The sequence below is a fragment of the Prionailurus viverrinus genome, chromosome C2, assembly GCF_022837055.1.
Source record: "Prionailurus viverrinus isolate Anna chromosome C2, UM_Priviv_1.0, whole genome shotgun sequence".
Taxonomy (NCBI): Eukaryota; Metazoa; Chordata; class Mammalia; order Carnivora; family Felidae; genus Prionailurus; species Prionailurus viverrinus.
In genome coordinates this window covers 154018991-154045106 of record NC_062569.1, presented here as the reverse complement: position 1 = coordinate 154045106, position 26116 = coordinate 154018991, and the positions used below count along the sequence as shown (strand labels likewise).

At 47.5% G+C, this 26116-nt stretch overlaps 2 protein-coding genes across 2 annotated transcripts in view; both read right to left on the bottom strand.

The window, feature by feature from the left end:
• PCP4 (Purkinje cell protein 4) overlaps positions 1-6290 on the bottom strand; it is a 62293-nt gene extending 56003 nt beyond the window's left edge. The window contains exon 1 of the mRNA XM_047874120.1: positions 5776-6290. Coding sequence (XP_047730076.1) covers positions 5776-5784 — 9 coding nt within the window. The 5' untranslated portion in view covers positions 5785-6290. The remainder of the gene's footprint in view (positions 1-5775) is intronic.
• A 15278-nt stretch (positions 6291-21568) lies between these two features.
• Positions 21569-26116, bottom strand: part of IGSF5 (immunoglobulin superfamily member 5) — an 80796-nt gene continuing 76248 nt past the window's right edge. Inside the window, exon 13 of the transcript XR_007155743.1 lies at positions 21569-21938. The gene's annotated coding sequence lies outside the window, so the exon portion shown is untranslated. The remainder of the gene's footprint in view (positions 21939-26116) is intronic.

The following is a 26116-nucleotide window of genomic DNA, read 5'->3' as shown; positions in this document are numbered from 1 at the left end:
CCAGTTCTCATCGCTTTGCCTGCCGTCAGCGCACTTCTTTTGTATATCTGACAATGTATCCATTTCCAACTTAAAAGGATTTCAATGGCAAACCCAGGTTTCAAACCGGGAGTAAAAAACAAAAGATAGAACTTTTCTTCTCCAAACCCGTCTGGACCACAAATCTCAACGTTTAGAAAAGAGGGGGTCTGGTCTGTTGGTCACATTAACTGATAAACCCATACCCCAAAATGTATTTATTCATCCAATAAGGGAACGTTACCAAGTGCCAGACCAGGAGCCAGGTCCGGTGGACAATGTAAAGTTGCTCCCGTCCCCAGGAAGCTCACAGTCTAGGGGGGATAATGCTAATAAATAAAATGCAACCATCATACTTGCTATGGTCTGGATGTTTGTGTTTTTCAAAATTCATGTGCTGAAATCCTAACCCCCACGGTGAAGGCATGACAAGGTGGGGCCTTTGGGAGTGATCAGGTCACGAGTGGGGGGGCCCCAGTGAATGGGACTTGTGCCCTCACAAAAAGAGACCCCAAGGAGCTCCCTGTCCCTCCTTCCACCATATGAGGACACAGGAGGGAGAAGGCTGTCTATGAACCAAGAAGAGGCTTCTCACCGAATCACACTGGCTCTCTGATCTCAGACTCCCTCCCAGCTTTCAGAACCGTGAGCAATAAATTCCTACGATTTATAAGCTGTCCAATCTGTGATACTTTATTATAGCAGCCTGAACAGACTAAGACAATAACAGCATGAGCTTTAATGCTGTGTTTTATAAAACTATCAGCCAAATATTATATAAATCTGTGCATATGCATCCCCTAAAGTCCTTCTTTCCCCCGCAGTGAGAAGCCCTTTCTAGAAAGCCATTCTAAATTAATGAAAAGCCCCAGGCTTGGGCTCATGATATTGTTCAGGTGTTCAAACGGTACAGGGCACACAGTTCACTGAGGACAGAAGGCCCCCAGATGCAGTGTGAATGCCTTCCACCTATAACAACACCTCTAATGAAGCACTGAGGCAGAAATTATAATCAAAAAAAAAAGTTCAGAGAACGTATTCATGATAAATTCAAGGCACTTCCCACAACAAAAACCTGTATTTCCTTTTCATCTTGATCACACTATTCAACTAAACCTTTAATAAAATCAACTGCAAGTCATCGACTCAATTCAAAAGAGAAAAACAGTGAGACTTCTTAACCACACACAATCCGATAATGAGGTGCGGGACCGGGGGGAACAAAGTTTATGGCAATCCATAAACCATCAGCCCAGCAAACACATTTCCAGGCTGCATTGGGACCTCTGCCCATGCAAGAAAAGTTGCACCGGGAACCAAAGTTGGACCTGGCGTCTTCCTAGACCTAACATCCCCAGGTAGAGTAGAGAGAGTGCCCATCCCGGTGTGATCCAGAGAAACCAGGGGGATCTTGCTGGATCTTCCCGTGTCTCTGCCACTGACTGGTACATCCCCAAATGAGGTTATACTTATAGAAGAAACAGGATCGTCATTTGGCCTGCTGCTGCCAGGCCTTTGGGGCCAGTTGGAAAATCCACATTTTATGCAGTTACGCTTGGCATCTGGGTATAACTGGTCTACCCTGCACAGTTATCTGCAAGCCTGCTCATCCGTCCTCCGGCATCTGCTCGGTTCACTGTGACATCACAAGAAGCACGCGACTATGACAATTTTCACTGTAGTTCTGTTCCCTACTATTTATCTTAGCAATGGGTTGTCCCAGTGGCTGCTTAGGTAAGCCCCAAGCGGCGGCTACTTTTGAAAACAAAAATCCTGTCCTTTCTATGCCCCCCTGCAAGAGTCAAGGGAGCATTCCTTCCCCTTGCATATCTCTCTCCAGACAATGTTGTTCACTCTTCTCTTCTTCCTTTAGAAACTTAGTGTGTAGGCAGTAGCTTCTGATTCTGTGCTAAGGACGGGCACGTGGGTCTAAAGATTTGCCCTGAAATGTCCTCAGTGTGTTCCCTCCATGCGTCTGACAGGCACAGTCCTTTTGTGGGTGACGTCTGGATGGAAGAAAGGCTTGAAACTCTGGTCCCAAGTTGCAACATCCCATCCAAGCCAATGCAAGAAAAGAGTGGTGACAGTTAGGATCCTGGATGCTTTCCCAAGCGGGGTCTCAGGTCTAATTAATAGCTGTCAACTGATGCATTTTGCAATGGGAACCCCCCACACACACACACTTCCTCAAAAATAGGGTGATGGTGGGTGTCATTTTTCAAACTGATTCTCCAAAAGTGTGCCTTTATTGCATGAAAATCTTGCTCCTGGCTCTCCTAAATCAGTTCTTTTGAAAAGCAACTTAAGGGGCGCCTGGGTGGCTCCATTGGTTAAGCATCCAACTTCAGCTCAGGTCATGATCTCCTGGTTCGTGGGTTTGAGCCCCACATCGGGCTCTGTGCTGACAGCTCGGAGCCTGCAGCCTGCTTCAGATTCTGTGTGTGTGTCTCTCTGCCCCCTGTGCTTACTCATTCTCTCTCTCTCTCTCTCAAAAAAATACACAAACAGGGGCGCCTGGGTGGCGCAGTCGGTTGAGCATCCGACTTCAGCCAGGTCACGATCTCGCGGTCCGGGAGTTCGAGCCCCGTGTCAGGCTCTGGGCTGATGGCTCAGAGCCTGGAGCCTGTTTCCGATTCTGTGTCTCCCTCTCTCTCTGCCCCTCCCCCGTTCATGCTCTGTTTCTCTCTGTCCCAAAAATAAATAAACGTTGAAAAAAAAAATTTAAAAAAAAAATACACAAACATTAAAAAAAATGAAAAGCAACTAAAAAACGCACACCTGGGTGAGAAAATGGGACTGTCGGTGTTATGGGACTCCTATTTGGTGGCTCAACAAAGGGAGTCTCATTCTTCTCCTGTGCGGGGGTCCAGGCAGAGAGAGAAGAGGGTGACTTTGTTAACCTTGACTTCGGTGGTTAGGATTTCTGATCCAGTTAATACACCTTAACCTGCATTTTGATCCCTGCTAAATTACCTCCCAGCCCATCTGACATGCTTTAATACTGAAATGTAAATTAGACACCCCCACAAACCACCTCCGCTCCCTCGGTGCCCTAAATTTGGACTTGACTCCCCTCGCTGTACTGGAGCTGCTCTTTCCAGTCGCCTCGTTCCCCGAGCAATGCATTGCCACGGGGGACGGAGGAGACACTGGGTGGTGGAGTCACCCAGTTGAAAGCCGGCTCCAGGCTCAGTCCCCGAGTCCCCACCTCTCACCGCCTTCCCCCTAAAGGCTAGAAGACCCGCAGGACCAAGGCCCACCGGGGGAGCACTTGGCCCTTTGGGGGCCTCTCCTCCCAGCCCCGCCCCAGCACGGCCCCGGGGGAGCAGCTGTGAGCTCAGGGATTTCCGCGGCGGGCACCAAACCCTGCCAGCTGGAGCCAGCGCTCTTTGCCCACCAGACTCCAGCAAATCCCGAAGTCGGAGGAGAGGCTGACAAAACCCCTGGCTTTGGCCCTCTGCAGCAATCAGTGACACGAGTAAGCAAACGATCATCTGGAATCAACCCCTGCCTGAGAGCTATTAAAACAAGAAGCCACACGTAATTCACCCAACCAACCAAAGGCTCTGGGCTGGGGGGACGTTCAGTTCTCTACCCGGAAAGGAGCGTCTGTTCGACTTTATTAAATGTTTTAAGCAGATTTGAGTTCTAGTGAAAGGACTCACTCCCACTCTCTGAGGGACACACACCTGGAAAGTCGGGGATCAGGCAGAGAGCTGGTCACCCAGCTGGTGGCCAGAGCACCGGGGCTGCACGTAACAGAGGGGGGGCTAGGTGCAAGAGGGACAGGAGGGAGAAAGGGAGAAGGAGCTGGAAGGGGTGTCGCGGAAGCAAAGGGGGGCAGAGGAGACAGATGCGCCTCCTGCGGGATTTTAGCAACATTAAAGGAAACGCTTGCAGTTGGCTGTTAACGAGGCTGATGGAATGGGGCGGGGGCGGGGGGCGGCTGCAGAGCTGCCCTCATTTTATGTGCAGCAGAAACGAGGCCGTGACCCTAATCGTGGGCTGAGCTGTGGGATGTGTGCTCTCTCCCGGGACACCACGGTGAGGTGAACACCGCTGAGCTGAAGCATTCTGGAAAGCTCATGTGTTCACGACGCCGGGCTTCAGCCTCGGCTGCAGATGGGGTGACAGCCGGAGGGGACCCAGCAGGAACACCATGACCCCAGAAGAGCCCGGGGGGTGGCTGACTATCGAAGAAGGGCCCCCAGTGCTGTACTGCTTTCTGACTCCTCCTCTGGGAAGCCCACTCTCCACAGCCAGCCATGGCTTCTTGCGAGCACAGGTTGCTGACCCAGGGTGGAAGCTTCTGAAGTCTCCAGGAGGCTGCAAGGCACAGAGGCCTGGTCCTCCTCGCCCTGTCTCTGCTCCAGGCCCCAGCTCCCTTTCCCTCGCCCCCTCCCCACCCTCCTCCGGCTCCTTCTATGACTCCGGGTGCGCAGAAACCGCCCCCGACGGTGGGCCGACCAGCAAGGCCGCCCAAGCCCTGCCCTTTGCTAGCCGCCGACTTTGAACTGGCTGACCTTGAACTTCTCTCTGCCTCAGTTTCCTCATCTGTCAATGGGGAATAAATACCAGCACCTACCTCACAGGATTTGAGGGGGCAAATAAGGTAACACCAGTGGAGCGCTAGATGCCAAGCTGGGGGCTGAGAACAGACAAAAGTGAGGTGCACTGGCTTTACTGGAGCCCCCGCCCAGCCTTATCTGGGGCTGAGAGGCTTACAGCCTTCCCATCTTCCTCCACACTTGCCCCCTTCCTCACTCGAGCCCTTGGCTCCGTCCCAAACCCCATTCCTAAACCGTCTACGCTTTGCCTCCTCTGTCTTCTGTCATGTTTATGTCAAAAGTCACCCATCGGAGAGACAAACGCAGTGAAGACGCCTCTTATTTCTGAAGTCGTTAATTTTACTCTAGAATTCCCAAAAAAAGGATCACCCATCTGTCAAAAAAAAAGACAGAGAAGATAAAAGTAATTATTTAAGTGCCGACCAAAAGGAAATAAAAACGGACTTGTCTCCACTACTGAGCTGAATTAGAGGGTGGTTTGTACAACCCCAAACCTGCCTCGTTTAAAAGAAAGAGAACGTGATGTTTTTGAAATAAAATGAGCTATCTATAGGTTTGCCCCCAAGAAAATACCGTCTCTATAAACATATTCGGAGAAGGGACTTGCAACCAGAAGAAATGTAGCTGTTCTTATGTCAAAGTCTCTCCGGTGCCCGAGCCCCATCCCTACACACAGATTTTTCACGGTTCGAGCAATTTGCCTCTTTTACTGACGCTCTAACTAGCTGCAGATGTAGTTTGTGCGGCCGAGCCGTGCAGTCCTTCCCCCACGTCTCTTCCAAGGCTGACTGTCACCGGCTGGCCCGCCTGCCAGCGTCCTGAAAGCCATCCACCAAAGCAAACACGTGAGGACAGGCGGGAAGCACAGCAAGCCTCCGGCGAGGCTGAGACCCTCGGCTTTCTCTCCCGAGGTGTCCAACCCAAAGCACTTTCCAAAGTCACGATTAAATCAGAAGCCAACAAGCCATCCCTTTCTTTCCAAGGCGAATTTTTAAAAAGTTGCAAACTTCACCAACCTCTCTGCATCTGCCACCGCAAACCAGGATAGCAACGGGGGTCAGCCCTCCGAGCAAAGAGTCACAGGGCTGATCGACCACCACCCGGAGACCCTTGGCGTCTCCCGAGACCCACTGTGGCCAGCGCACTGGTCACCCCCGAGTCTCCCTCTCCAAGTAGGAGGGCCACTCACCTCGCTCATGTTGCTGTAACGCGGCAGTCGCGGGATCCCTGCGCTCAGCACCGTGCTCAGCACCCGGATCGCTGCTCAGGGGTCGCTCTTGCACCGGTCCTGGCTTTTCTCTTAAAAAGGGCTGCCCGGTGGCATCATGCCTCCCGTAAGCCAATGAGATTCATTCACCTGTCTGCACGCCTCGCAGACATCCGAGAGCACGAGGGGCCACCTAGTGGAGCCAGGTGGGAAATGAGCTGGGTCTCAGCCCCACATTCTGCCAAGGGAAAGAGCTGCTAGATTTGTGCGTGGTTTTCTTTTTCTTTTTTAAAGGTCAAAGTCAGAGGTACAAAGGTCATCACCGGTTTGCCATTGTTTACTAATTCAAGGGTCCAGGATTCAAATACGTTTTCAACGTCAGTGAAAAGAATGTTTGCATCTCAGAGGAAGGGCAGTTCTGGAAACACCAGCCCATGCTCGCTCTCTCTCTCTCTCTCTCTCTCTCTCTCTCTCTCTCCCCCTCGCTTTCCCAGGAGCTGCGGCTTCCCCTTTGTGGCACAGATCCCAGACTTCCAGGAGAACATTCTCCACTGCTCCCGCTCCAACCCCAAATCTGCCAGGCTGTTCGTATCCCGGGCACCTCCTCCCTTGGCAAGAGGTCATAGCAGCGCTGGGACATCAACTTGGAGAGTCACGCTGTGACAAGAGAGGAAGTCTCCGGCCTTATCTGTGTTGTCGTAAACTTCACCAGCATCCGGAGGGAGATGCAGGCTGGACCGTGGAATCTGTTAAAGATTTCATTGCTGCAGCCTGCCCAGCCTCTCTGTAAAGAGGTTCAGTCCTTTTGCCTGGACTTGTGAGACCCCGAAGAGCCTTCACGGCACCCAAGTGAAGCCTTGACTTTCATAACCGGGATCATGGCCAGTGCAGGGAATGAAGTGGGTGCCGCGGCCTGTCTCGTTGGCCCAGGGCTGATCAGGACACCCTCCGGCAACTTGCCAGCTCCAGGTTGGCCCTGGGTTCAAGCGGGATTCTCGGACAGTGACGCCCTGTCATGGCAGATACGCCAAATGATGACTAATAACTCTTCAAAGGACCTACGGGAGATACAAGCATATCCAAGTGACAGCTACCATGTGGGTAAATACACGAGAAACTGGGCAGTTATTACAGTCCTCAGATGCCCCGCGGGAGCCTCACCCATCACCCCACATGGGGAGACTCTGCCAATAGCTGTATGATGAACCAACACTGAGCTCGGGCCTGTCTCTGATTCCCTCCATTGTCTTCTATCTGGCCAACGCCACAGTGGCCTCTCCTTTCACCTCCTTTCTCAGGGCCACCTCGGTGAGTGAGAGAAAAGCCACACATCCCCAGTGGGTACCAGCGAGTACAGGCCACCTGCGGAGGCTGAGGCCGGGAGCCAGGGCTCAGAGCTCTTGCATCTACCGTACGAACGTGAGTGACCACAAACAGAAAGCAGCAAGAAACACAAAACTCCTAAGGCTTGTGGGAGCCAATCTTCTTAACTTATAGCCACTTTACATGGGAATGTGTCTACAGAAAGTCCCCTTTCAATGGGAAGACAGGTACATTCATTATAATAACTCTTCGTTCACAGAGAAACAGAAATGGGTTATATACAGTAAAACCTTGATTTGCAAGCGTGATTCGTTCTGGAAACACGCTTGTAATCCAAAGCACTTGTATATCAAAGCAAACTTCAAGAACCATTGGCTCAGTTGTGATCATGTGACGTTCAGCGTCACGTGCTACTCATATTGCAAGACATCACCCATTTATCGAGTTAAAATTTATTAGAACTGTTTGGTCATCTTGCGGAACACTCACAGAACAAGTTACTCACAATCCGAGGTTTTACTGTTTACCTATTTGTCTATCCCAACCACACGAATCTTTTGCGAACAAAGGAGCTGCCTGCCAGCACATTCTGACAGCATCCTCCTCATTCTTTTCCTCCCCCACCCCTCCTTGCCCCCAGTGTCACACGTGGGAGGGTCCAGACAGGGTGCCTTTAGGGTCCCCCAGTGGTTGGGAGTGGGAGACGGAGGAGGGTGGGTCTGCCGAGGCGCAGCCGATTGGAAGAAGAGGGACGGGGCTCCCTTCTCTGCATGAATGGCAAAACCACGCCTTCCCCAGGGAAAGCCTGTCTGGTTGGGGATTTTGAGCACCCAGTGCTTGGAGGTAGAGAGTGCTACCTCCCAGTGATAACCCTGACGAGGGTCCCTTGTGTGGTTTTGTAGGCTATGCTCAGGCAGAGGGGACAAACAGAGGAGACACAGAGGACCAGCCAGTGCTCTGCTGGCCTGGTTGTAGTGCAGACATGAATTTTCTCATAACACAAGTGCACATACGGATTTACAACAGCTTGGGGTTTGGGGAGCAGTGAACAGCTGCTAGTGTTTCCGGGGGAGGGGCCAGAACTGGTGCCCGGGATGGGCTGTGGCTTTGCCAAGGAGAGTATACAATTTGGAACAAATCGGGGGTTATAAAGGGTATGGAAGAGAGGATAGATGGCATTATGGGCTGAATTGCATTCCCTCCAAAATTCATATATTGAGGTCCTAACTCTCCGGTACCTCAAAATGTGACTGTATTTAGAAATAGAGGAGATAGAGCCTTAAAAGAGGTAAGTAAGCTAAAGTGAGACCATATGGGTGGGCCCTAATCAAATAGGATTGGTGTCCATATAAGAAGAGATTAGGACACAGACCCATCACAGAAGGAAGACCCTGTGAAGACACAGGGAGAAGATAGCCATCTACAAACCAAGGAGAAAGACCTGAGAAGAAACCAACCCTTGGTCTTGGCCTTGCAGCTTCCAGCCTCCAGAATCGTGAGAGAATACGTTTCTGTCGTCGAAACCACCCAGCCTGTGGTACTTTGTGGCAGCCCTAGAAAACTGATACAGATGTCATAGCAAGTGCTGGAGAAGACTTTTAGGGAAAGAATAGAAGGATCTCAAGGGGAGTTAGACCAGTATTTGCCATGTAGCATGCAATTTAACCCTGTGGATTTCCCCGGGGCACCTTTCATAACACAGTTATCTCCAATCAATGGGTCATGGAGCTGTCTGTTTTAAACACAAAGTGAAGTTGAGTGTGGCCATAGAGCAGCCATGGGAAACCAGGACCTGGGGGTTACACATAATGCATCCCAGGGTGCACCCCACACAGTTCTGGTTCCACATTTGCTCAGGGGACAGCTGCCCAGGCACTCGGGCACTGAATGTTCCTTCTATCATTCCCCAGCAGGTAGGCCCTGGGACCACAGCTCCCAGCCCCATCCCTTGTCTTGGGGCAGTGGTGTCCCCACAGACCAGCCATCAGATCAAGGATTGCAAAGAGTCCCTGGACCTCATCTTGGAATCCCAAGGGATAAGGCAAGTAAGTAGATCATCTTTAAACTTTTCCAGGTGGTTCCAATAAGCAGTCAAGTTTGAGGATCATTGTTTAGAACAGTGATCACACAACACACACACACACACACACACACACACACACCTCTCACGCACTCCTTCCAAACTTTCACTCCCTCCTGCCTCCTGCCCATCCTCCTCCCTCTACCTCCTTTTAGAATCCATGTGGCCCTCTCACATGACTCATGTTAGCCAAACACTGTATTACATGGTAGATGGAGTCATGAACCAGAAGCTTAGAACTTGAGTCCTTGACTTGAGCGATGGTTTTCCACGCGACCTTGGCAAAGCCTCACCATTCCTCAGTGTCTCATCTCCTCCACTGGTGCTTTCAATCTTAAAAATTAATTTAAGAAATATTAAAATCGTGCATCTGCCAACCTAAGCAAAAATAGAAACAACAGATATATTGAGCTGAGAAATAAATTTTGAAAGAACTTCAGGAGAATTAGACGCATAGCTTCATATATTAGATCTTGGGGAATACTTCAACGTTGCTGAGTTAAGATCCAGACATGGGGCTCTATAATTTATGAAAAAAAACAGATAATATGGATAGATTATTTTCATCTTCTTGGGAGCGTGATTCTGCCTGAAGGTGCAGACTTGAACCAAGCAATCTTTCAAAATCCTCCTTTAGGGTTATTTATAGGGCCACTGTATATTGATGACCTGGGGCTTTTCATCAGAATTTTATACCAAATGCATCATATATATATACAATTTCAGAGGGTGTGGGAGCTTTAAAAAAAAACCCCACACCCTGCATCATTTTCCTGCCTTTGCTTCTCTACTTCCTTGTGAACCACTGCCATGCACAGGTGCAGCACAGGCTTCATCCCTGAACGTGGAAGGCATGGACGGAGGGAGAAGGCGGTCATCCTCCTAGGACAGAGATTTCCTGGCCCAACATCAGTGGCTGGACCCCTCCCTCCATTCTGCCTTCACTGTCCCCCCAAACAGGAGCCCCCTGCAGTCCCTGGGTGTCTATGCAGCCCCCATCCGTAAGGCTCAGCATTCCCTAGTCCAAAGGGTGGACCCAGTGAGCTCCTGCCTTTGATCCCCAACCTTGCATCCTGCTTCCTTGAATTTTAATCTCCTTTGCAGATTCTAGCCCTCAGCCAACCTCTGGAGGCCACGTGGCCCAGAGCCAGGAAGCCACTCTGGTTATGGCCACAATTGTAGACATGCAATGTAATTCTACAGACCTCTCCAGGAAACATTTGTTTATTCCAATGACTGATTCGGGTGCGTGCTGGCTTGCACAAATCTTGATTCTCCCCTCTTGGACTTTAAGCTTCTGGACAGAGGGTGAGGCCATCCCCTTCTGTTCTCTCTCCCATCCCCTATGTGTCCACGGAGTTAGTTGTCAAAAACACTCCCAAACACAGCGCCTGGGTGGCTCAGTCAACTAAGTGTCCAACTCTTGATTTCAGCTCAAGTCACGATCGCAGGGTTCCATGAGTTTGAGAGGCTCAGGTCATGATCTCATAGTTACATGGGTTCGAGCCCTGAGTCAGAACCCATACTCACAGTGAGAGCCTTCTTGGGATTCTCTCTCTCTCTGTCTCTCTCTTTCTGTCTTTCTCTCAAAATAAATAAATAAATAAATGCCCACTTCCAAACAAGTTTTCTACTGGCCACTGAGTATAGAAGCTGCTGAATAAAGAAAAGTCTTTTCTCTATAAAATGAAAAGATTTACCTTCCAAGGTAAGAATTTTGTCTTTTAAAAGTGAGAAAACAGGCTCCTGGGTGACTCAGTCAGTTAAGCGTCCGACTTAGCTTTAGGTCATGATCTCACGGCTTGTGGGTTCGAGCCCCACTTCAGGCTCTGTGCTGACAGTGCAGTATTGTTCTCTCTGCTCCTCCCCCACTCATGATCTCTCTCTCTCTCTCTAAAATAAATAAACATTTTTTTTAATTAAAGGAAAAATAGATTAACAGAAGAAACATTAGGCGGTGGCTTCCCAAGGTTTTAGAAAATAATATTGCACGGCTGCTGTCCTGCCCCGCCCCCTTCATTCCCATCCAGCAAGAGTGTTTCCCCATCTCTTCTGTCACCCTTAACTGGGCACTCTGCATCAGAGATGTGTACATCTTATTATTTCTTGGAGATACTGGAAATTTGTTACCTTCGGGCACTCCCCCTTCCTCCCTCCCTCCCCCTCCATGGCTCGCACTTTCCTGAAACAACTTGTGTTTACTACATATGCAATTTCCAGCCCACCTTGGCACGCTGTGAGGTCACTTTTTCTTTAAAAGTCACCAGGCAATAGGAGAGAAAAGGGGATGATGTGGGAGGCAGACACGGACAGGTCAGATCTGGGCACCTGTCTTGTCTTATCTTCCAGTGTCAAGTGCTACAGGCCCACTGGAAGCCACTATTGTTCTTCAGGTTTAAATTACTCCCTGTTTATGGAGGAAAAGGTCATCTTACAACCTGCAGTCCCTTTTAGCTCAATTAAAGGTCCAAGGCTGTCCTGGGGATAAGTTCTGCCTGGAGAGCTCGCAGAGCCCATGTCACCCTTCTCAACTCCCTCTTTGATGAAAAGGTCAACGGTGTTTGCATTCAAAGAGCACCCCCCCCCAATCCCGTCTCTGATGCCTGGATCCCTGGCCCATCACTGAAGGCCATGCCTGTCCTGCTGGTAAGGCTGTCTGCTCCCAGCAGTCACGATGGCTCTCAGAATTGTGCTTTGTTGAGTTTCTAACTATTTTCCCTGTGTGCACTTCCTGCACAGGTGAACTCCTCCAGTTCACGCTTCAGCAACTCTTCCCAAAATTTCAAATCAGTGATTCTGCAGAGCCAGATTCTGCAGAGCCCACTTGTCTGGCATTATAGGCTGAATAGCATCCCCCCAAATTCATACCTTGAAGACCTAAACCCAACGCAGCTGTATGTAGAATGGGGTCTTTACCAACACAATTAAACTTAAATGGAGTCATAAGGGTGGGGCCCCACTCCAATGGGGCTGGCGTTTTATAAAAAGAGGAGGAGATACTATGGACACACGTGCACGAAGAAAAGCCATGTGAGGACATGGGGTGTAGGCAGCGTCTACAAGCCAAGGAGAGAGGCCTTTGGAAGAAACCAGCCCTGCTGAAACCTTGATCTTGGGCTTCCAGCCTCCAGGACTGAGAGACATAAATGTGTGTGGTCTTCTGCCATGGTGGCCTGAGCAGACTCAGACATCTGGACCATGGCTGAGGTTCTCTCTAGAGGACACTCTAGTGGAGCCCCCTGGCCCGCACACTCCTAGGATGGAAGTGCTTGTTCCCAGGGTGCTGGGTGTTGGTGATGGACTCAGCCCTCAACTCAGTCCTCCCTCGGAGGCTGCTCTCAGCCAAAGGGCCCTGTTTGCTCAGGGTCATCATGTCATTCAGGTGACCACCCGCATCTAGTTCTGTCAGCTCCACATCCAACAAATGCCTGGCCCCTTATCTCAACTCAGGACAACTCTACAGGGTCATCCATTCCTGCTCCAAAGCTTCCTGTTGGATCATCTCAGGCATTTGTTCTGTCTGGATCACAGCCTGAATCCCCCTCTCCCCAGGGAGCCATTCCAGAAATAGGTGAGAAAGACAATTAGCAGGACAATGGAAGGAGAAGGCTGTTGCTGGGGAAGTCAAGGCCATAGAGAAAAATAAGGCAAGGCCGAGAGTGATTGACCAGGAAATGAAGGCTGAGTGTGGAACCCAGAGCTTCTCGAGCAGCAAACAGAAATTCTCATGTCCTATGACTGTGGGCAGAAAAAGAGGAACACGCCCAAGACTAACTACAGTGTAGCCAAATGCCAGAGAAAGCAAGTTCTCTTAATCTATGCCAAAGTCAGGGTCTATGGGAGGGAAAAAGATCCTGAGTCGTGGGTAGATGCATGCAAATATCTTGAGCCCCCAGGTCCCTCTGATCACTCTGGGACTACAGCACTGGCCTCCTCCTCCCTGTTGAAGGCTGGTGTTCTTGGTACTTGAAGATGGTACAGAGGCTTCTCTCTTGCAAGACAGCACATGCCTATGCCAAGCCTTCCCCACCTCCCTTCCTGACTGCCAGACTCATAACCAGAGTTAAATCACTATATAAGCTGGCACAAGTGTTGAGCCTGGTAAGGGAAGAACCCAAAGGAGCTTGGGGCTTGGCCAACACGTACTGGCAGAAGCCATGATGAAAATGCATATGCGGCTGGGTTCTGAGAGTTAGATGGAGGCAGAAAGCCAGAGGTGGGGACAAGAGAAAGTTTGTTGAGATGGGAAAACTCTCCTATGATGGAACACTCATCATTCAGCCAAGACCCCAAGAGATGATTCCAACAAGCTGCTCAAATGGCTTTGGAACCTTGCAGGAAGTGGTGGTTCACACTGAGTGAGGTAGAAATGCCAGAACTGCTAGGGAAAAAAAAAAAAGAGGAAGAGAGGATCAAAAGGCTCAGTGATGAGGGCATGCTAGGGGTATATGCTATCATACCATATAACTTTGGATAAATATGCAGTGAGGGCTTTGCCTTTACCAAAGCAATAAGAAATGTGCTTCCAACAGCACTGAGTAGCTCAGTGGTATCTATTCTACTCAGGCCAGGACTGCTGCAAGGGCCAATACAGAACCAGGCTTCCTGATGGCAACAGGGATGATAGGATCCAGAAATAATGGAGGCCAAGTGGCAACAGTCAACCATTGAAAGCAGGTGGGTGCAATAATCAAGATGAGTGGAAGGGTCTGAGAGCAGCCAGTGGGCTTGACTCACAGAGCGCTATGTTGGTAGATGTTAATAGAACATAGCATCCATAGACACAGCATATAAATGCACCACAAAGGACCTTTCTCAGTCTATACTAGTGCTTCTCAGAGGAGGAGCAAGGGGACAGCCCCCCCCCCCCCAGGGGACGCTGGCAATGTCTGCAGACATTTTGTGGTGTCGCAACTGGGAGGAAACATTTGTGAGATCAGGTCAGGGAGAGTCTTATGACACTTAATGTGTAGAGACCAGGGTTGTTGATAAGTTTCCTATGATATTCTCAACAGTCTCCCACAACAAAGAATCATCTGGGGCAACATGTGCTGAGCATGAGAAACCCTAATCAAGGTAAACATGTCTGTACGAGGATCTATACAAATCTGTACAAGGATCCCCAGGTAAGTAATCAAGAGGCTGAGGGCAAGCATCCCAATAACAAGTCAAGATTCCTTGCCCAGTTTTCAATCTGAGCCAGTTCACAGACTCAGAAGCAGTCAACCGAAAAGGGGGCCAGGTCTCCAGGGAAAAGGACCCACCCACATCATAGCCATAGTGAGTAGTGTTAACTTTCCCAGTTATTCCTCAGAAGGACCCATGACCATTTTCTTGAGTAACTATAAAATAAAAAAGAGAATACCCTAAAATTTAGAGGACTGTTGAATACAGGGTCCAAGTGGAAACTGGGAGCTCAAAGCATTAGCCTGACTGTTAGCATATAAGGGAGCTGAGTGTAAACGGTGTCCTGGAACAGGTGCAACACAGAGTGGGTCCACTGGAAATAGACATATTTGGCAATGGGCAGAATCTCCACAATGGACCCATGGCTTGTGGTGTAAGAGCTCTCATTGTGGGGACAGCCAAGTAAAATCTCTGAAACCACCCCACCCCAGCCAAAATGATCATAAAAAACACAGTATCATATTCCAACAGAATAGCAGAGATCAGTGCCACCCTTAAAGACCAAAAGGAGACTGGAGTGTTGGTTTCCAACTTATCTTTACTTAGTTCACCAGTCTGATCTCTACAGAAGCCAGACAGACCCTGGAAGACGTCAGTAGAGTTGCACAATCCCAACCAAATAGCAGCCCAAAGTGCAACTGCTGTGCCAGACATGGTATCTCTCCCAGAGGAGACTAATGTGGCCTCAGGTATGCGGTATGTGGCCACTGATCTGGCAGGTGTGTTGTCTTCCTTCTTTATTAAGAAGGAGAACTGGTGCACCTACATGGCTCACTTGGTTAAGTGTCCAGCTCTTGGCTGTGGCTTAAGTCATGATCTGAAGGTTCATGAGTTCAAGCCTTGCATTGGGCTCTGCATTGACAGGATGGAGCCTGCTTGGGATTCTCTCTCTCTGCCCTCCCCTCCTCCCACGTCTGCACACTCTCTCTCAAAATAAGTAAATAAACTTAAAACAAAATAAAAGGAAGATTAGAAGGTATGAGACCCCTGATATGACACCATCCCTCAAGGAGATCAGCCAACCCTTTGGTTGCAAGCTGACATCTTTAGACCCCTACCCTGGAAGAGACAGTAATTCACCTTAACTGGAATGGGCATATATTCTGGTGTATTTCCTTTGCTGCCCACAGGCCTCTATCTATCCAATTCTAGCACCACTGTCTGGAGGTTTAAAGAGCATTTAATCCACCGATACAGAATATTGCATAACATTACCTTGGACAGTGTTGCATTTCATGTCAGCCAAGGTTTGATAGAGGGCTAGAGTGTGTATACCATGGAAGTCTGAAAAACACAATGAGGGCATTGCTTTCACCAGGGGGTGCCAGGGAGACCAAGGTTTGCAAGACTGGATGGCAGAGAAGAGGTTGCTGTAGTGAGAGAGCTGCAGAAGGTTCCCTGGTGCCTTGGACTGAATACTGATCTTTGCAAAAAATACCCTCTGAAACCAAAGTGGAGGAAACTTCCCAATGCTGGGGAAAGAGCCCCTGGACAATTCCTGGAGGTGCCACAGAACTGGAAATCATTCCTGTTCCCACCAGCCAAAATGGAGTGACCTTGAAATACACAGGCCTTGCCTTAGAAGTAGGGTTAAATTAGTTCCTGAATAAAGGCTGTTCTTGGCTCGCCACAACAGAGCTTAACACCAAGCCTCAAAAGACTCAAAGTGGCCCACAGTGCACTTAATTACATGCCAGGAAAACAGTCCCTCACTCTTTAAAGGACTACAGTAAAATTAGCACCCCACAATATGACATTCGTAATGTCGAGGATCCAAAAATGACCAGGCATACAAAAAAAGCAGGAAAATACTATTGTTCATTTCATAGACACAACTGCAGAGATGGTGGAATTGTAGACTCTCTTTCATACAGCCCCATTCTACAATTCTATATCTGGGATTCTGCAAACCACATTTCAAGTTGGCCAGCCATTCCCTTCCAGAATCCACCAAGAGAGAGCATGGATGGTCAGGATTCTGCAAGCCTGGAGGTGGAAGGACAGGTGTGTTCCTTCCTGTTCCCTTCTTGCTCCTTCTGTTTGATCCCTGTTCCCATTGGTGGCCGTGCTTCTTCACCTCAAGACGGGCAATTCCTCCAGACTTGATCTAGTTAGTGGTTTTCCCCACACCTGCAGAACCAGTCTCCCTACACTCCCTACAGAGACACTGCACCAGCAGAACCACACCTGCTTGACAGAGGTCTGAACTTCAACTCCCTGAGGTCCTTCCTTCCCCTAAGCTTCTAAATTTTAATAATCCCAGATTCTTCCCTTTGCTCACCATCCCCCAGGTTGATAGCTGCCTTCAAGGGACACCTCTATGACAACGCAGAATTCTCTTTTTGTCTCTTTGGTCAGCCCTTCAGCAACTGTACACCTCATTATCAACTGTTATACAAACGCTTGTCTGGGTGAAAACCAGTGTGGTTCCTGCCTCCTGATGACCCCATCTGTGTAGCCCCTGATGCAGGTGACTTATTACACTTAGTTCCCACAAAACTGAGTAAGATAGGCAATTTTATTAACCTCATTTTTTTTCAAAGCACATGCAGTTCAGAGAAGTTAGTAATTTCCCCAGAATCCCAAAGTTAGTAACTGTGAAGTCTTACCTTTAGAAATAAGCAGTCTGACTCCAAAATTTGTGTGCTTGAAAATACCATGGAAAAATTCCTGCATAGAAGCACATATGATAATATGCTTGGACTCATTGATATCAAAGGAAATGTCCATTCAAGGGCTATTGAGGGATTGGTAAGATTCATAAATATCACAGTGGCAGTTTATGATTACAAGAGCATCCCAGAGAAGGCAATGTGGGTCATATTGGAGGCAATGAGCCTCACATCTCAGTGTCTATGTGAGAATCTCCAAGTGATCTTGGAAATAAAAAAGCCAGGGACATGGGTAATTTAGCTGTTGTTACCCACAATATTAACTTCCAATCTCTGAATTCAGACAATCCAACTATTTTCCCTCAAGAAAAATTTGTATGGTAATCAAAATTTAAAATTTGATCATGGTTTTTCTTCTTGGATGTATTAACACAGTGGATACCACTAATCTTGTTCTCTCCTGCCCCTTAATAGAATCTTTCTTGTACTAGGAGTTATACTGCATACAAAAGCAAGACAAAGACATGGTGTGTGTGTGTGGTGTGTGTGTGTGTGTGTGTGTGTGTGTGTGTGTGATGTGGAAGCTGGGGAAAGGGGAGATAGTAAGTAAACAACCATAATATATTCCCAGTGGCATCTTCTCCTACACCAACTTGTACAGCATTTAAGTGGGTCATGAAAGAAGAATTATATATGGTCATCACTATCTGGACCTAATGCATATGTCAATAGAATGCTGGGAAATTGTGCTAATATCTTTCAAAATGAAAGCAAAAATGAGGTCCAAAATTAATCTGCAAAACCTTCATGTCATTTTGGTTCTTTCCAGACTATAAAATATTAGCATAAAAAGTGGTAAGTTCATTCCATTTCATATGAATACTTGCTTTAAATAATTCCAAATACTAAATCATGCTGAAGAACTTATTACCAACATTGTAAAATTAGGAAAAATCTCAGTTAATTAAACGCAGGAAACTAAAAGTCTTTAGAAAAATTTAATTCCCTAATTAAACAGCTGAGGGGTGGGAGCAGCAAGTAGAATGTTCCACCAGAGCAGCCTCAGAGTTACTGGCCTCGTAAATGAGATAGTTTGACGAAAGCATCATTGTGGTGACTGAAGCTTAAGAATGCATAAACGCCATTAGACACTTGCATCCCAAAAGGCAAGGCCATTTTCATCATATAGAGAAACTGACCAGAAAAAGCCTTCTGAAAAGGCTTCCGAAAAATGGTTTCCTCTTCTGAAAAAAATAGTTTCTGCAACCACATACCTGCAAGTCAAAAACATTTTGGGTAATAACATTCCATTCAGTGGTCCAATTTTGGCCTGAACAGTCTAAGGGCCAGAATGCCATCTACAGCAACATCCTTACCCAGAACATTACAGTGTAGACAAGCTCACTGCCCACTCCCACGTAAACACATACCCCTTAATTGTAATAGCAATGCCTTTAATAAGATCCATGGACAGAAGTAATTCTTTGGGGTCCTATGCACCCTTTGATCTCTAGTGCCACGGAAAAATACCTAGAACTATGTGAGGTATTTCAACTATTGAAAGAGCAGCCAGAAACTTGTGAAAATACCAGCCTAGGGGATAGAGATATAGGGAATTAGGTGAATAGCTACAGGAAGGGGTTCGCCCCTGGGAGAAGGGAGGGGGCCCACCAGCGCCTCCGTGGCAGACCAGTGGTACTCACCGTATGTAGTTTGGCATGGGAGAACCAAGGACTGGAGAAGATAGGAGAGGGTGGAGCCAAGACACAGGAAGGGAGGAGCCAGTGGAAGTTCCCCTAGAGGTCACCCAAAGAATTGCTGAGTGCAGGAGAAGCCCAGAGCCAAGGGATAGAAAGGGCCTGAGATTATGAGTAAGTGAATCATGTTCCAAATGAGAAGAGTTAGGCAGGGCCGGCTAGGTCAGTATCCTGGAGTCAGGAGGCCAGACTGCATCTCGAGGTACAGAAGGGAGGTAATTATGGGCATGAAGAATTCTTATAGGTGAAAACTGGGTTGAATTAACAGGTTAACAAAGAGGGAATCCATGGGTACTAGTATCAGTTGACCGAGCACCAACTCAACATACATCTGCCAGGAATGCATCTTCTGTTACTGGCCATTGTACTCTTCCAGTTGAATGCATCGTGTGGTTAGTCTACCGGACCAGGATATCACTGGGCTCACTCACCTCAGGAAGTGCAGAGCACAGTTCCCAGAGCAGAAAAAAAAAGGAAGTACTTCTCTCAGTCTGGGCCCAGAGGCATGAGCAACAAGGAGGTTTTACCTGATTGCATTAGTCCCTGCCTCCCTTCAACAGTGCCTAAATTTTGTTCACCTTATCCATCTGTGAAGGGGCTTTGGCTTGAGGCTTCAGAAGAAGTGAGACTTTTTGCAGTGATGAGGGACTGAGGAAAGTTGCTGGATGAAATGTGGTATAAGTCTGTCCCTCTCTGGAGTAAAGGCCTGAGGGCTATAAACAGATGAAACTCCACCGTCTCCTGTGTGCTTGTCAAAGATCAACAAGCTTGACACCAGAAGTGGTAAAGACAAATTTCATTCAGTCATAATTATTCCAATAGAGAAGAGGGTCCAGCATGAACTGAACTGAACTTCCTGGACAAAAATCAAGGGACTTTGTAAAGGCCTGGATGTGCTAATAGAGAGGCACTAAGGGGTATTAAGTGGCGTTGGTCCATGTGATTAGGCCACTTGGATTTGTTCATTGGTGCTTATTCACAGAGAAACAAACTTCACGTCTTTAGGAGAGAGGGCAGTGGTACAGGTTAGAGCATGGCATCCACTGACGTTAGGCCCTCACCCTCCCGCAGGGACTGAGAGCAAGGAGCAAGCAATGAGTTATGTCCTTGAATGTTGCTCCAGGACAGCTTTGGGGCCCTTGAGAATATAGCTCTATGTGGTAGATTTACATTCCAAGGGGCAGAGAAAGAATTTATAGTGGCAAGCTTTCTAAAGTAGCAGCTCTGTGAGGAGATTCAGAGGGCTATCTCCCTACCCCCAGGTTTTGGAAGCATTGAGCTCCCCCAGACAGGACTTAAGGGAGGGCAGTCATCATCCTAGAGACACAGCCTTGAGCTGTTAGAAACTATGCTAGTGTTTGCTTAAGTCTCTTAGTGTGGGGTGGGAGGTGAAATCATCTGTGCTGAGAGTCTGCATATTTTATAAGCCAAGGTTGAAGCCTAGTCAAAAAGAGGGCTCAGAGGGCCTGACTAGAGTTTGGTCAAGAGAGCATCTTTGTCAAGCTGCATCATTATCTCTTTGAGCCTCACCATCCTCTCCATGAAGCCACATTGTCTTCTCTGTGAGTCACACTGTCTTCTCCATGAACTTCACCATCATCTCCAGAGCCTCACCATCTTCTCCCTGAATTGTCTTAGTGAGATCCTGGAGGATGCTTATGACCACAGTGGACCCATGTGGATAATTCAGGAGAATCTTCCCACCTCAAAACCATTAACTTAATCACACCTGCAAAGTCCCTTTTGCCCTGCAAGGTAATATATTCACATGTCCCATGAATTAAGATGCAGACATATTTGTGGAAGTCATTATTCTGCTGGCCTCCCTGCCCACATTCCACAACTCAGAAATGAAAGTGTGAGGATTACTACAACAGCAGCTACAGTGCCTAGAGCTGAGAGGGCATCTGCACAGATGTGTGTGTGTCAGGGCTTCTGGATGGACAGATCCACCATCACAGTCTGCCTCTCTGTGTCTCTCTTACACACACACTCTCTGCCATCCTGAAGCTCTGGACCATGGGAAATCCCAACTCTATTCAACAGGCCATCCTCTCGCCCCCTGAGGTGTGAGCAAAGATAAATGAGTGAACGGGGTTCAGACACGAATCATCCAGATGGAGGCCTGGGGTACAGCCACGGGCTCTGCAGGAGCTGGGTTACAGTCCAAAACACCAGAAGTTACCTAGAATGCTGATAAGTCACCTGAACAGTTGATGCTGGCAAAAAAATTCCAAGAAATTCTCAGATCTCCAAGAATTTCCCCAAGTGCCTGATGAGCTGAGAATCTGATTCCCATTGTATAATAGGCACATTTCATTTAAAAAAAAAAAATGAAGTGTATTCTTTTTCCACCATGATGGGATCTAATACTTGTAATTATAAAAATAAGAGTGGTATAAATGTCTACTGTTGTCATGGCTCCTTTCAGCATCTGAGGATGGGATTTATTCACACATAATTCTGTTAATCAATGTTGGAGCTATTATTTCCAAGTAGCTTGGTAACTTTGATGAAGATAAAGCCTTCAAGATAATTAAGCTGGAATACTTAAGCAGTGCCGATCCAAGCACAAGGAAAATAGCCACTCTTATTGCCCACAAAACATCCACGGGATGAAAAGGATTCGGACGCAATGGTTATTTGATGTAGAAAGCATCCATGTTATTACTTCAAGATGAAGTCCAATTATAATAAAGTATTTCCATTTTATGAAAATTAGCTACACAATAAATAGGTGAATATTGGATACATTTCCAGATGAACAACAAGACCAATTTCAAAGAAGGATTTCAAAGGGGTAAAAATGTTTTTAAGTACGGAAACCAGGAAATTTTCCTTTGAAAATTGTTTAGTTAATAACAGCTGCCAGTTTCACAGGTAATTTGCCTTTTTCATTATGGAAAATTCACCTTGAACAATGGAAGCTAAGTTTTTCTACTCTAAAAATATTAACCTCCTGTGGAGTCAAATTGATGAGTGTCTTCTCATTTGCATGAAAGATAACTTTATTTTCTGACGAGAGAGTCTGAAGAATGGTTCATCTTCCACATTCTATCATGTGTGCACAAAGGTAGAGCAGGTACAGTTCTCTTGCTTAGGCTTATCTTAGTTTCAAAACCAGCAGTCACTTCCAAATGGCGTCAGCCAAAGAGAAGGATTGATTGCAGGGAGGTGGGCTGTGTCCTAAAATCCAAGGACAAGAAGGCAGGTGATCAGGAACAAGGCTGGACTTGGGACCTGGAGAGGCCCTGGAGGGAGGGATTTAGGAAACCAGCAGGTATTGATGATTGGCTTCTACCTTCTTTCCTCACTAACTGGCCTTCCCAGGTACTCAAGGTCACATATGAATAGAAGATGGCCACCCACAAGCCCAAGTTCACATGTGTGGTTTCTGCTGCACAGGGTTTCTGTGTGTACATGTGGCCAGATTTCCCAGAAATTAACCCAGCTTAGCTAGGTGCCCACCCCTGGATGGCTTGACTATGTCCAGGAAAAAAAATCATGGCCCCAGCGGCTGGCCCTGACACTGGCAGTCTCAGATTTTTTTGTCTGAAGAAACCTGGCATTCATTTGGGCCACGCTGCTAAAGAGGAAGCAGTTGACATTGCAGCACAATGACTGGTCATTGTTCAGGACCTCCGCACACTTTGCAGCGTACTCAGTCCCCTTGTTCCACCTAGTAAATGCCAAAAGGGCCCCCTCCCCAGTCACTGTGACACTAAACCAGCCCCCTTAAGTGCCTCCTCAGAATACAGTGTTGCATCCTGTTGAAAAGCCCCGAATTTCAGTCCAAGCATTTTGAAACACACATGTGTGGGTCCTGTCCTAGCCCCAGAGCAAGGTGGAAACACACAAGCTATTTAGAATAAGATGGCTGGCTCTGCCAGCCTACCAGCCATGCGGCCTGAAGCAAATACCTTAATCTCCCTCACCCGTGGCTCTTCACCATCCAAAGCTTGAATTAACCGATACCTCCCCCTTAGATCTATTGTGAGGATTAGGTGAAATTGGGTATTAGGTTGAACCATAGGAAATGTCCAGTTTTATAGGTCAAACACTTGAATAATCTGCAATTTCATAGGGTTTCAACCAACATTTCAGGGCTGTAGCACAGTGCTTGGCACATAATAAGAGTCAATAAATGGTAAATATGAATCCTACAAGGATGCAAATTAAACTTGGATGATGCAAAATGCACTAAAAAATATAACTTCTAGGTAAGAACATTGTGTCCCACCCCCTGACCTTGGGCACAACATAGCACGTGCCGTTAACTAAGGTATAAACAATGGTGGGATGATAATCCTTTGGGGAAATTTTAAATGCTATCTGTGACAGCTCATGACAATTGGAAGGGCAAAAAGGAGGTATCATCCCAGTGGAGACTTAGAGTATGGTGGCCAGCTGTCCTCTGCTTATGGAAAATACTGGAGAAAGCTATTATCTGTGATGACTCATCAGTCTTCCTCAGGAAGACAAAACAAAGCTTTCTTCTCCTCCCCAGCAAGCAGGAATCAGGGCTTGGAATGGTAGCTCAAGGGGTTATGGGCTTGGACATGGATTTCATTTTTAATTATTCCAGGCTTACCTTTTGCATAATTTTGCATAAAAGAAATAACTTTTATTTCAAGCTCCCCAAGTCCCTAACCTGTCACTTGCATGCAGATGCCACCCTCTGGCCCTCCAACTGGCCACGGGTCAGGAAAGCACAGAAGCATTAACTGACTGCGTACAGCATGAGAATTTTCCTTGGCACTTTCCACTGGCAGTTAACTTTTAATTAAAAGGCAAAAAAGACATTAATTATCAGTTAACAAATTTCAATCTCTATTCAGACAAGGGAATTAATGTGTTTAAAAAAGGCCTCAATAATTATTTCTTGCAGTTTAGAAAGGGTGATGATAAAAGTATACCTCTGCCTCCACTCTTCCTTTCTGGTTTCAAGAAACTTGATGAAAGGGCAGCCATACCCAACACCTGTTTGCCAGGGCTCTAGATTTAGGGGCCATGTTATTCTAAATAACTTCAGGAGGAAGGGCACCTAAGCCCAGCAGAAAAGGAAGCTGTGGGCAAGCTGGTCACCTTTGGAAGTTGGGTCCTGCCTGAGATCCCCTTCCAGACTGTTCTCTCCGGAAGCTTGTGCCTGCTTTGCCCCTCACAGAGCCTGGGTCTCCAAATGCAGGTAGGAATGACTTGTACTGCTCACCTCCAAGTCAAGATGGATTTTCTGTTCAGTCAAAAAGCTCAAAGGAAAACATTTCCAGGTGGGAAAGCAGGAGAGTTCTCCTCTCTCATGACCCTATAGTTATGTTGGCAGAACTTCCCAGTGGAGAACAACGGCTTTCCACTACTCTTGTTGAGTTGTTTATACCTTGTGACTTCTCCCCCCAAAAACCTTCTTCTAAGAAAGCCTCCCACTTTTTTCCAGAATGGCCATTTTCTTTCCTTCCTTTCTTGGAAGGGAAATTGAACTAGTAACTCTTACTTGATAAGAGTAAGTAAGTCAGCCACTGGGAATGGAAAGTAGGGAATGGAAGGGGGTCAAAGGCTCTCAGCTCCTCAGATTAAATAGTGCTCCCAGATAGCGATGCCAGATGGGCAACATGCTGGGAGGCCATCAGCCCCATGAATAAATTAAAACCTGAGTCAAATATAGCTAAAACATTTTTTTTCATTTGATAGACCCTAATGCAGGTTGCTTTTTAGCTCCTCTGTCAGACCACAAGCACATATTGAGGTCACAGGACCAAGGGCTCCCCTGGGCTCACACATTGTAGACCAAAGGGCTGAGGAGAAAGCTTTGCAAAGGTGAAGCAAAAGACAGTGCTGACCCACTGTGGTCAAAGACACTGTGCCTCCCCCCACCTACCCACCCATCCCTATCTCTCAGCCTTCCCTGCCACTCTCCCAATCTCTTTTTCTCTCTAGCTCCCAAACATCCTGGTGCTCAATCCCCTAAGAAGGTGGATTTGGGAACATCCAAACCCAAACACAGATTCCCTCTCCCACTCAGTGGGACCACACCATGGGACATACAACTTACCTTCCGCCCCCAACCCTGACACACACAGCACGTGTGAACAAAAACTTTATTAATTCAGGCAGGACTAGAGCAGGAGAGGAAGGAAGGAAGGAAGGAAGGAAGGAAGGAAGGAAGGAAGGAAGGAAGGGGAAAAGGAGGGAGGGCAGGAGGGAAGGGAGGAAAAGAAGAAGAAAAGAAGAGAGAACAGAAGGAGTCTCCTTATGCACTGATATACTGTACTTCCAAGATATACCATCCAGTGAAAATTGTGCTGCCCTTCGTCTAAGGAGGAGAGTAAAACTGTATACGTATATGCCACCCAGGCTCCTTCCAGCACTCTCCCCGACCCCCTGACAGCACCTCCTCCTGGCTGATGGGCAAGAAGACTAGTCAGTGCACTTCACAGGGCAGCTTTTAGGCTGACGGGGCAGAAGAGAGCATAAAATGGACATTGAGGGCAAGTAGAGGATCATAGCACAGGGCAGGTGGGAGATGGAATGGGTGGAAATATCTCATTGTTTTGAATTTCAAGTCTTGCAAATATATTTCCTATTTTAAAAAATTAATATAAAGTAAAATTTAAATATCCAAATAAGTCAATCACTGGGACACCACAGGACCCAAGATGAGAGAAACAACAGTGTGCCCTGTGAATATACCCTTCAGCCCCACTGGTCCATGAAATTGAAAGAGAAGAGGGGGATCTCTTCATGCTCCAGACTGGAATCAAAAAATTAAAATAGAATCAAAAACAATAACAAAAGCAAAGCATGATACATAGAATTTAGCGGGGGCTTTGGTCTAATTTTATTATATCCTCCAATAACTTGCAGGCCTATGAATTGAGAACACAGACACTGTTCCAATCATTGGGAAAGATTTGGAGGTAAACAATCTCATTAGAATAGTGTCCTCCTTCCTGCAGACGAAGACAAACCCATTCACAGCCAGCAAGGAGGCTCCTGTAATGGAAGCTGGCCCTGGGAAGAAGCCAAACACTCCTGGGCACAATAATACCAGGGTTTATTGCTTTGCAAGGGGGCAACAACAAGGTCATGTTATAGAAGCAACATCCCTCTCATCGGGTGAGACCAACTGCCTTGTCTCCAAGAAGTAATAACGCTCACCTTGGCAAGGTGTGCCTGCTTTGCAGGTGAGCTAGGGAAGGCAGTCAGCTGGCTGTCTGGCTGATAATGGGGTTGAACTATAGGTGGGGTGTCTGCTTTCCTGTACATCCCTAGGAACAGTGCTGACCCCTCCACCTGGAGCTTCAGCAGCAGCAGGAGTCCCCAACAGCATCCAGCCCAACCTGGAGGTGCTCGGAATTCAAAACTCATGA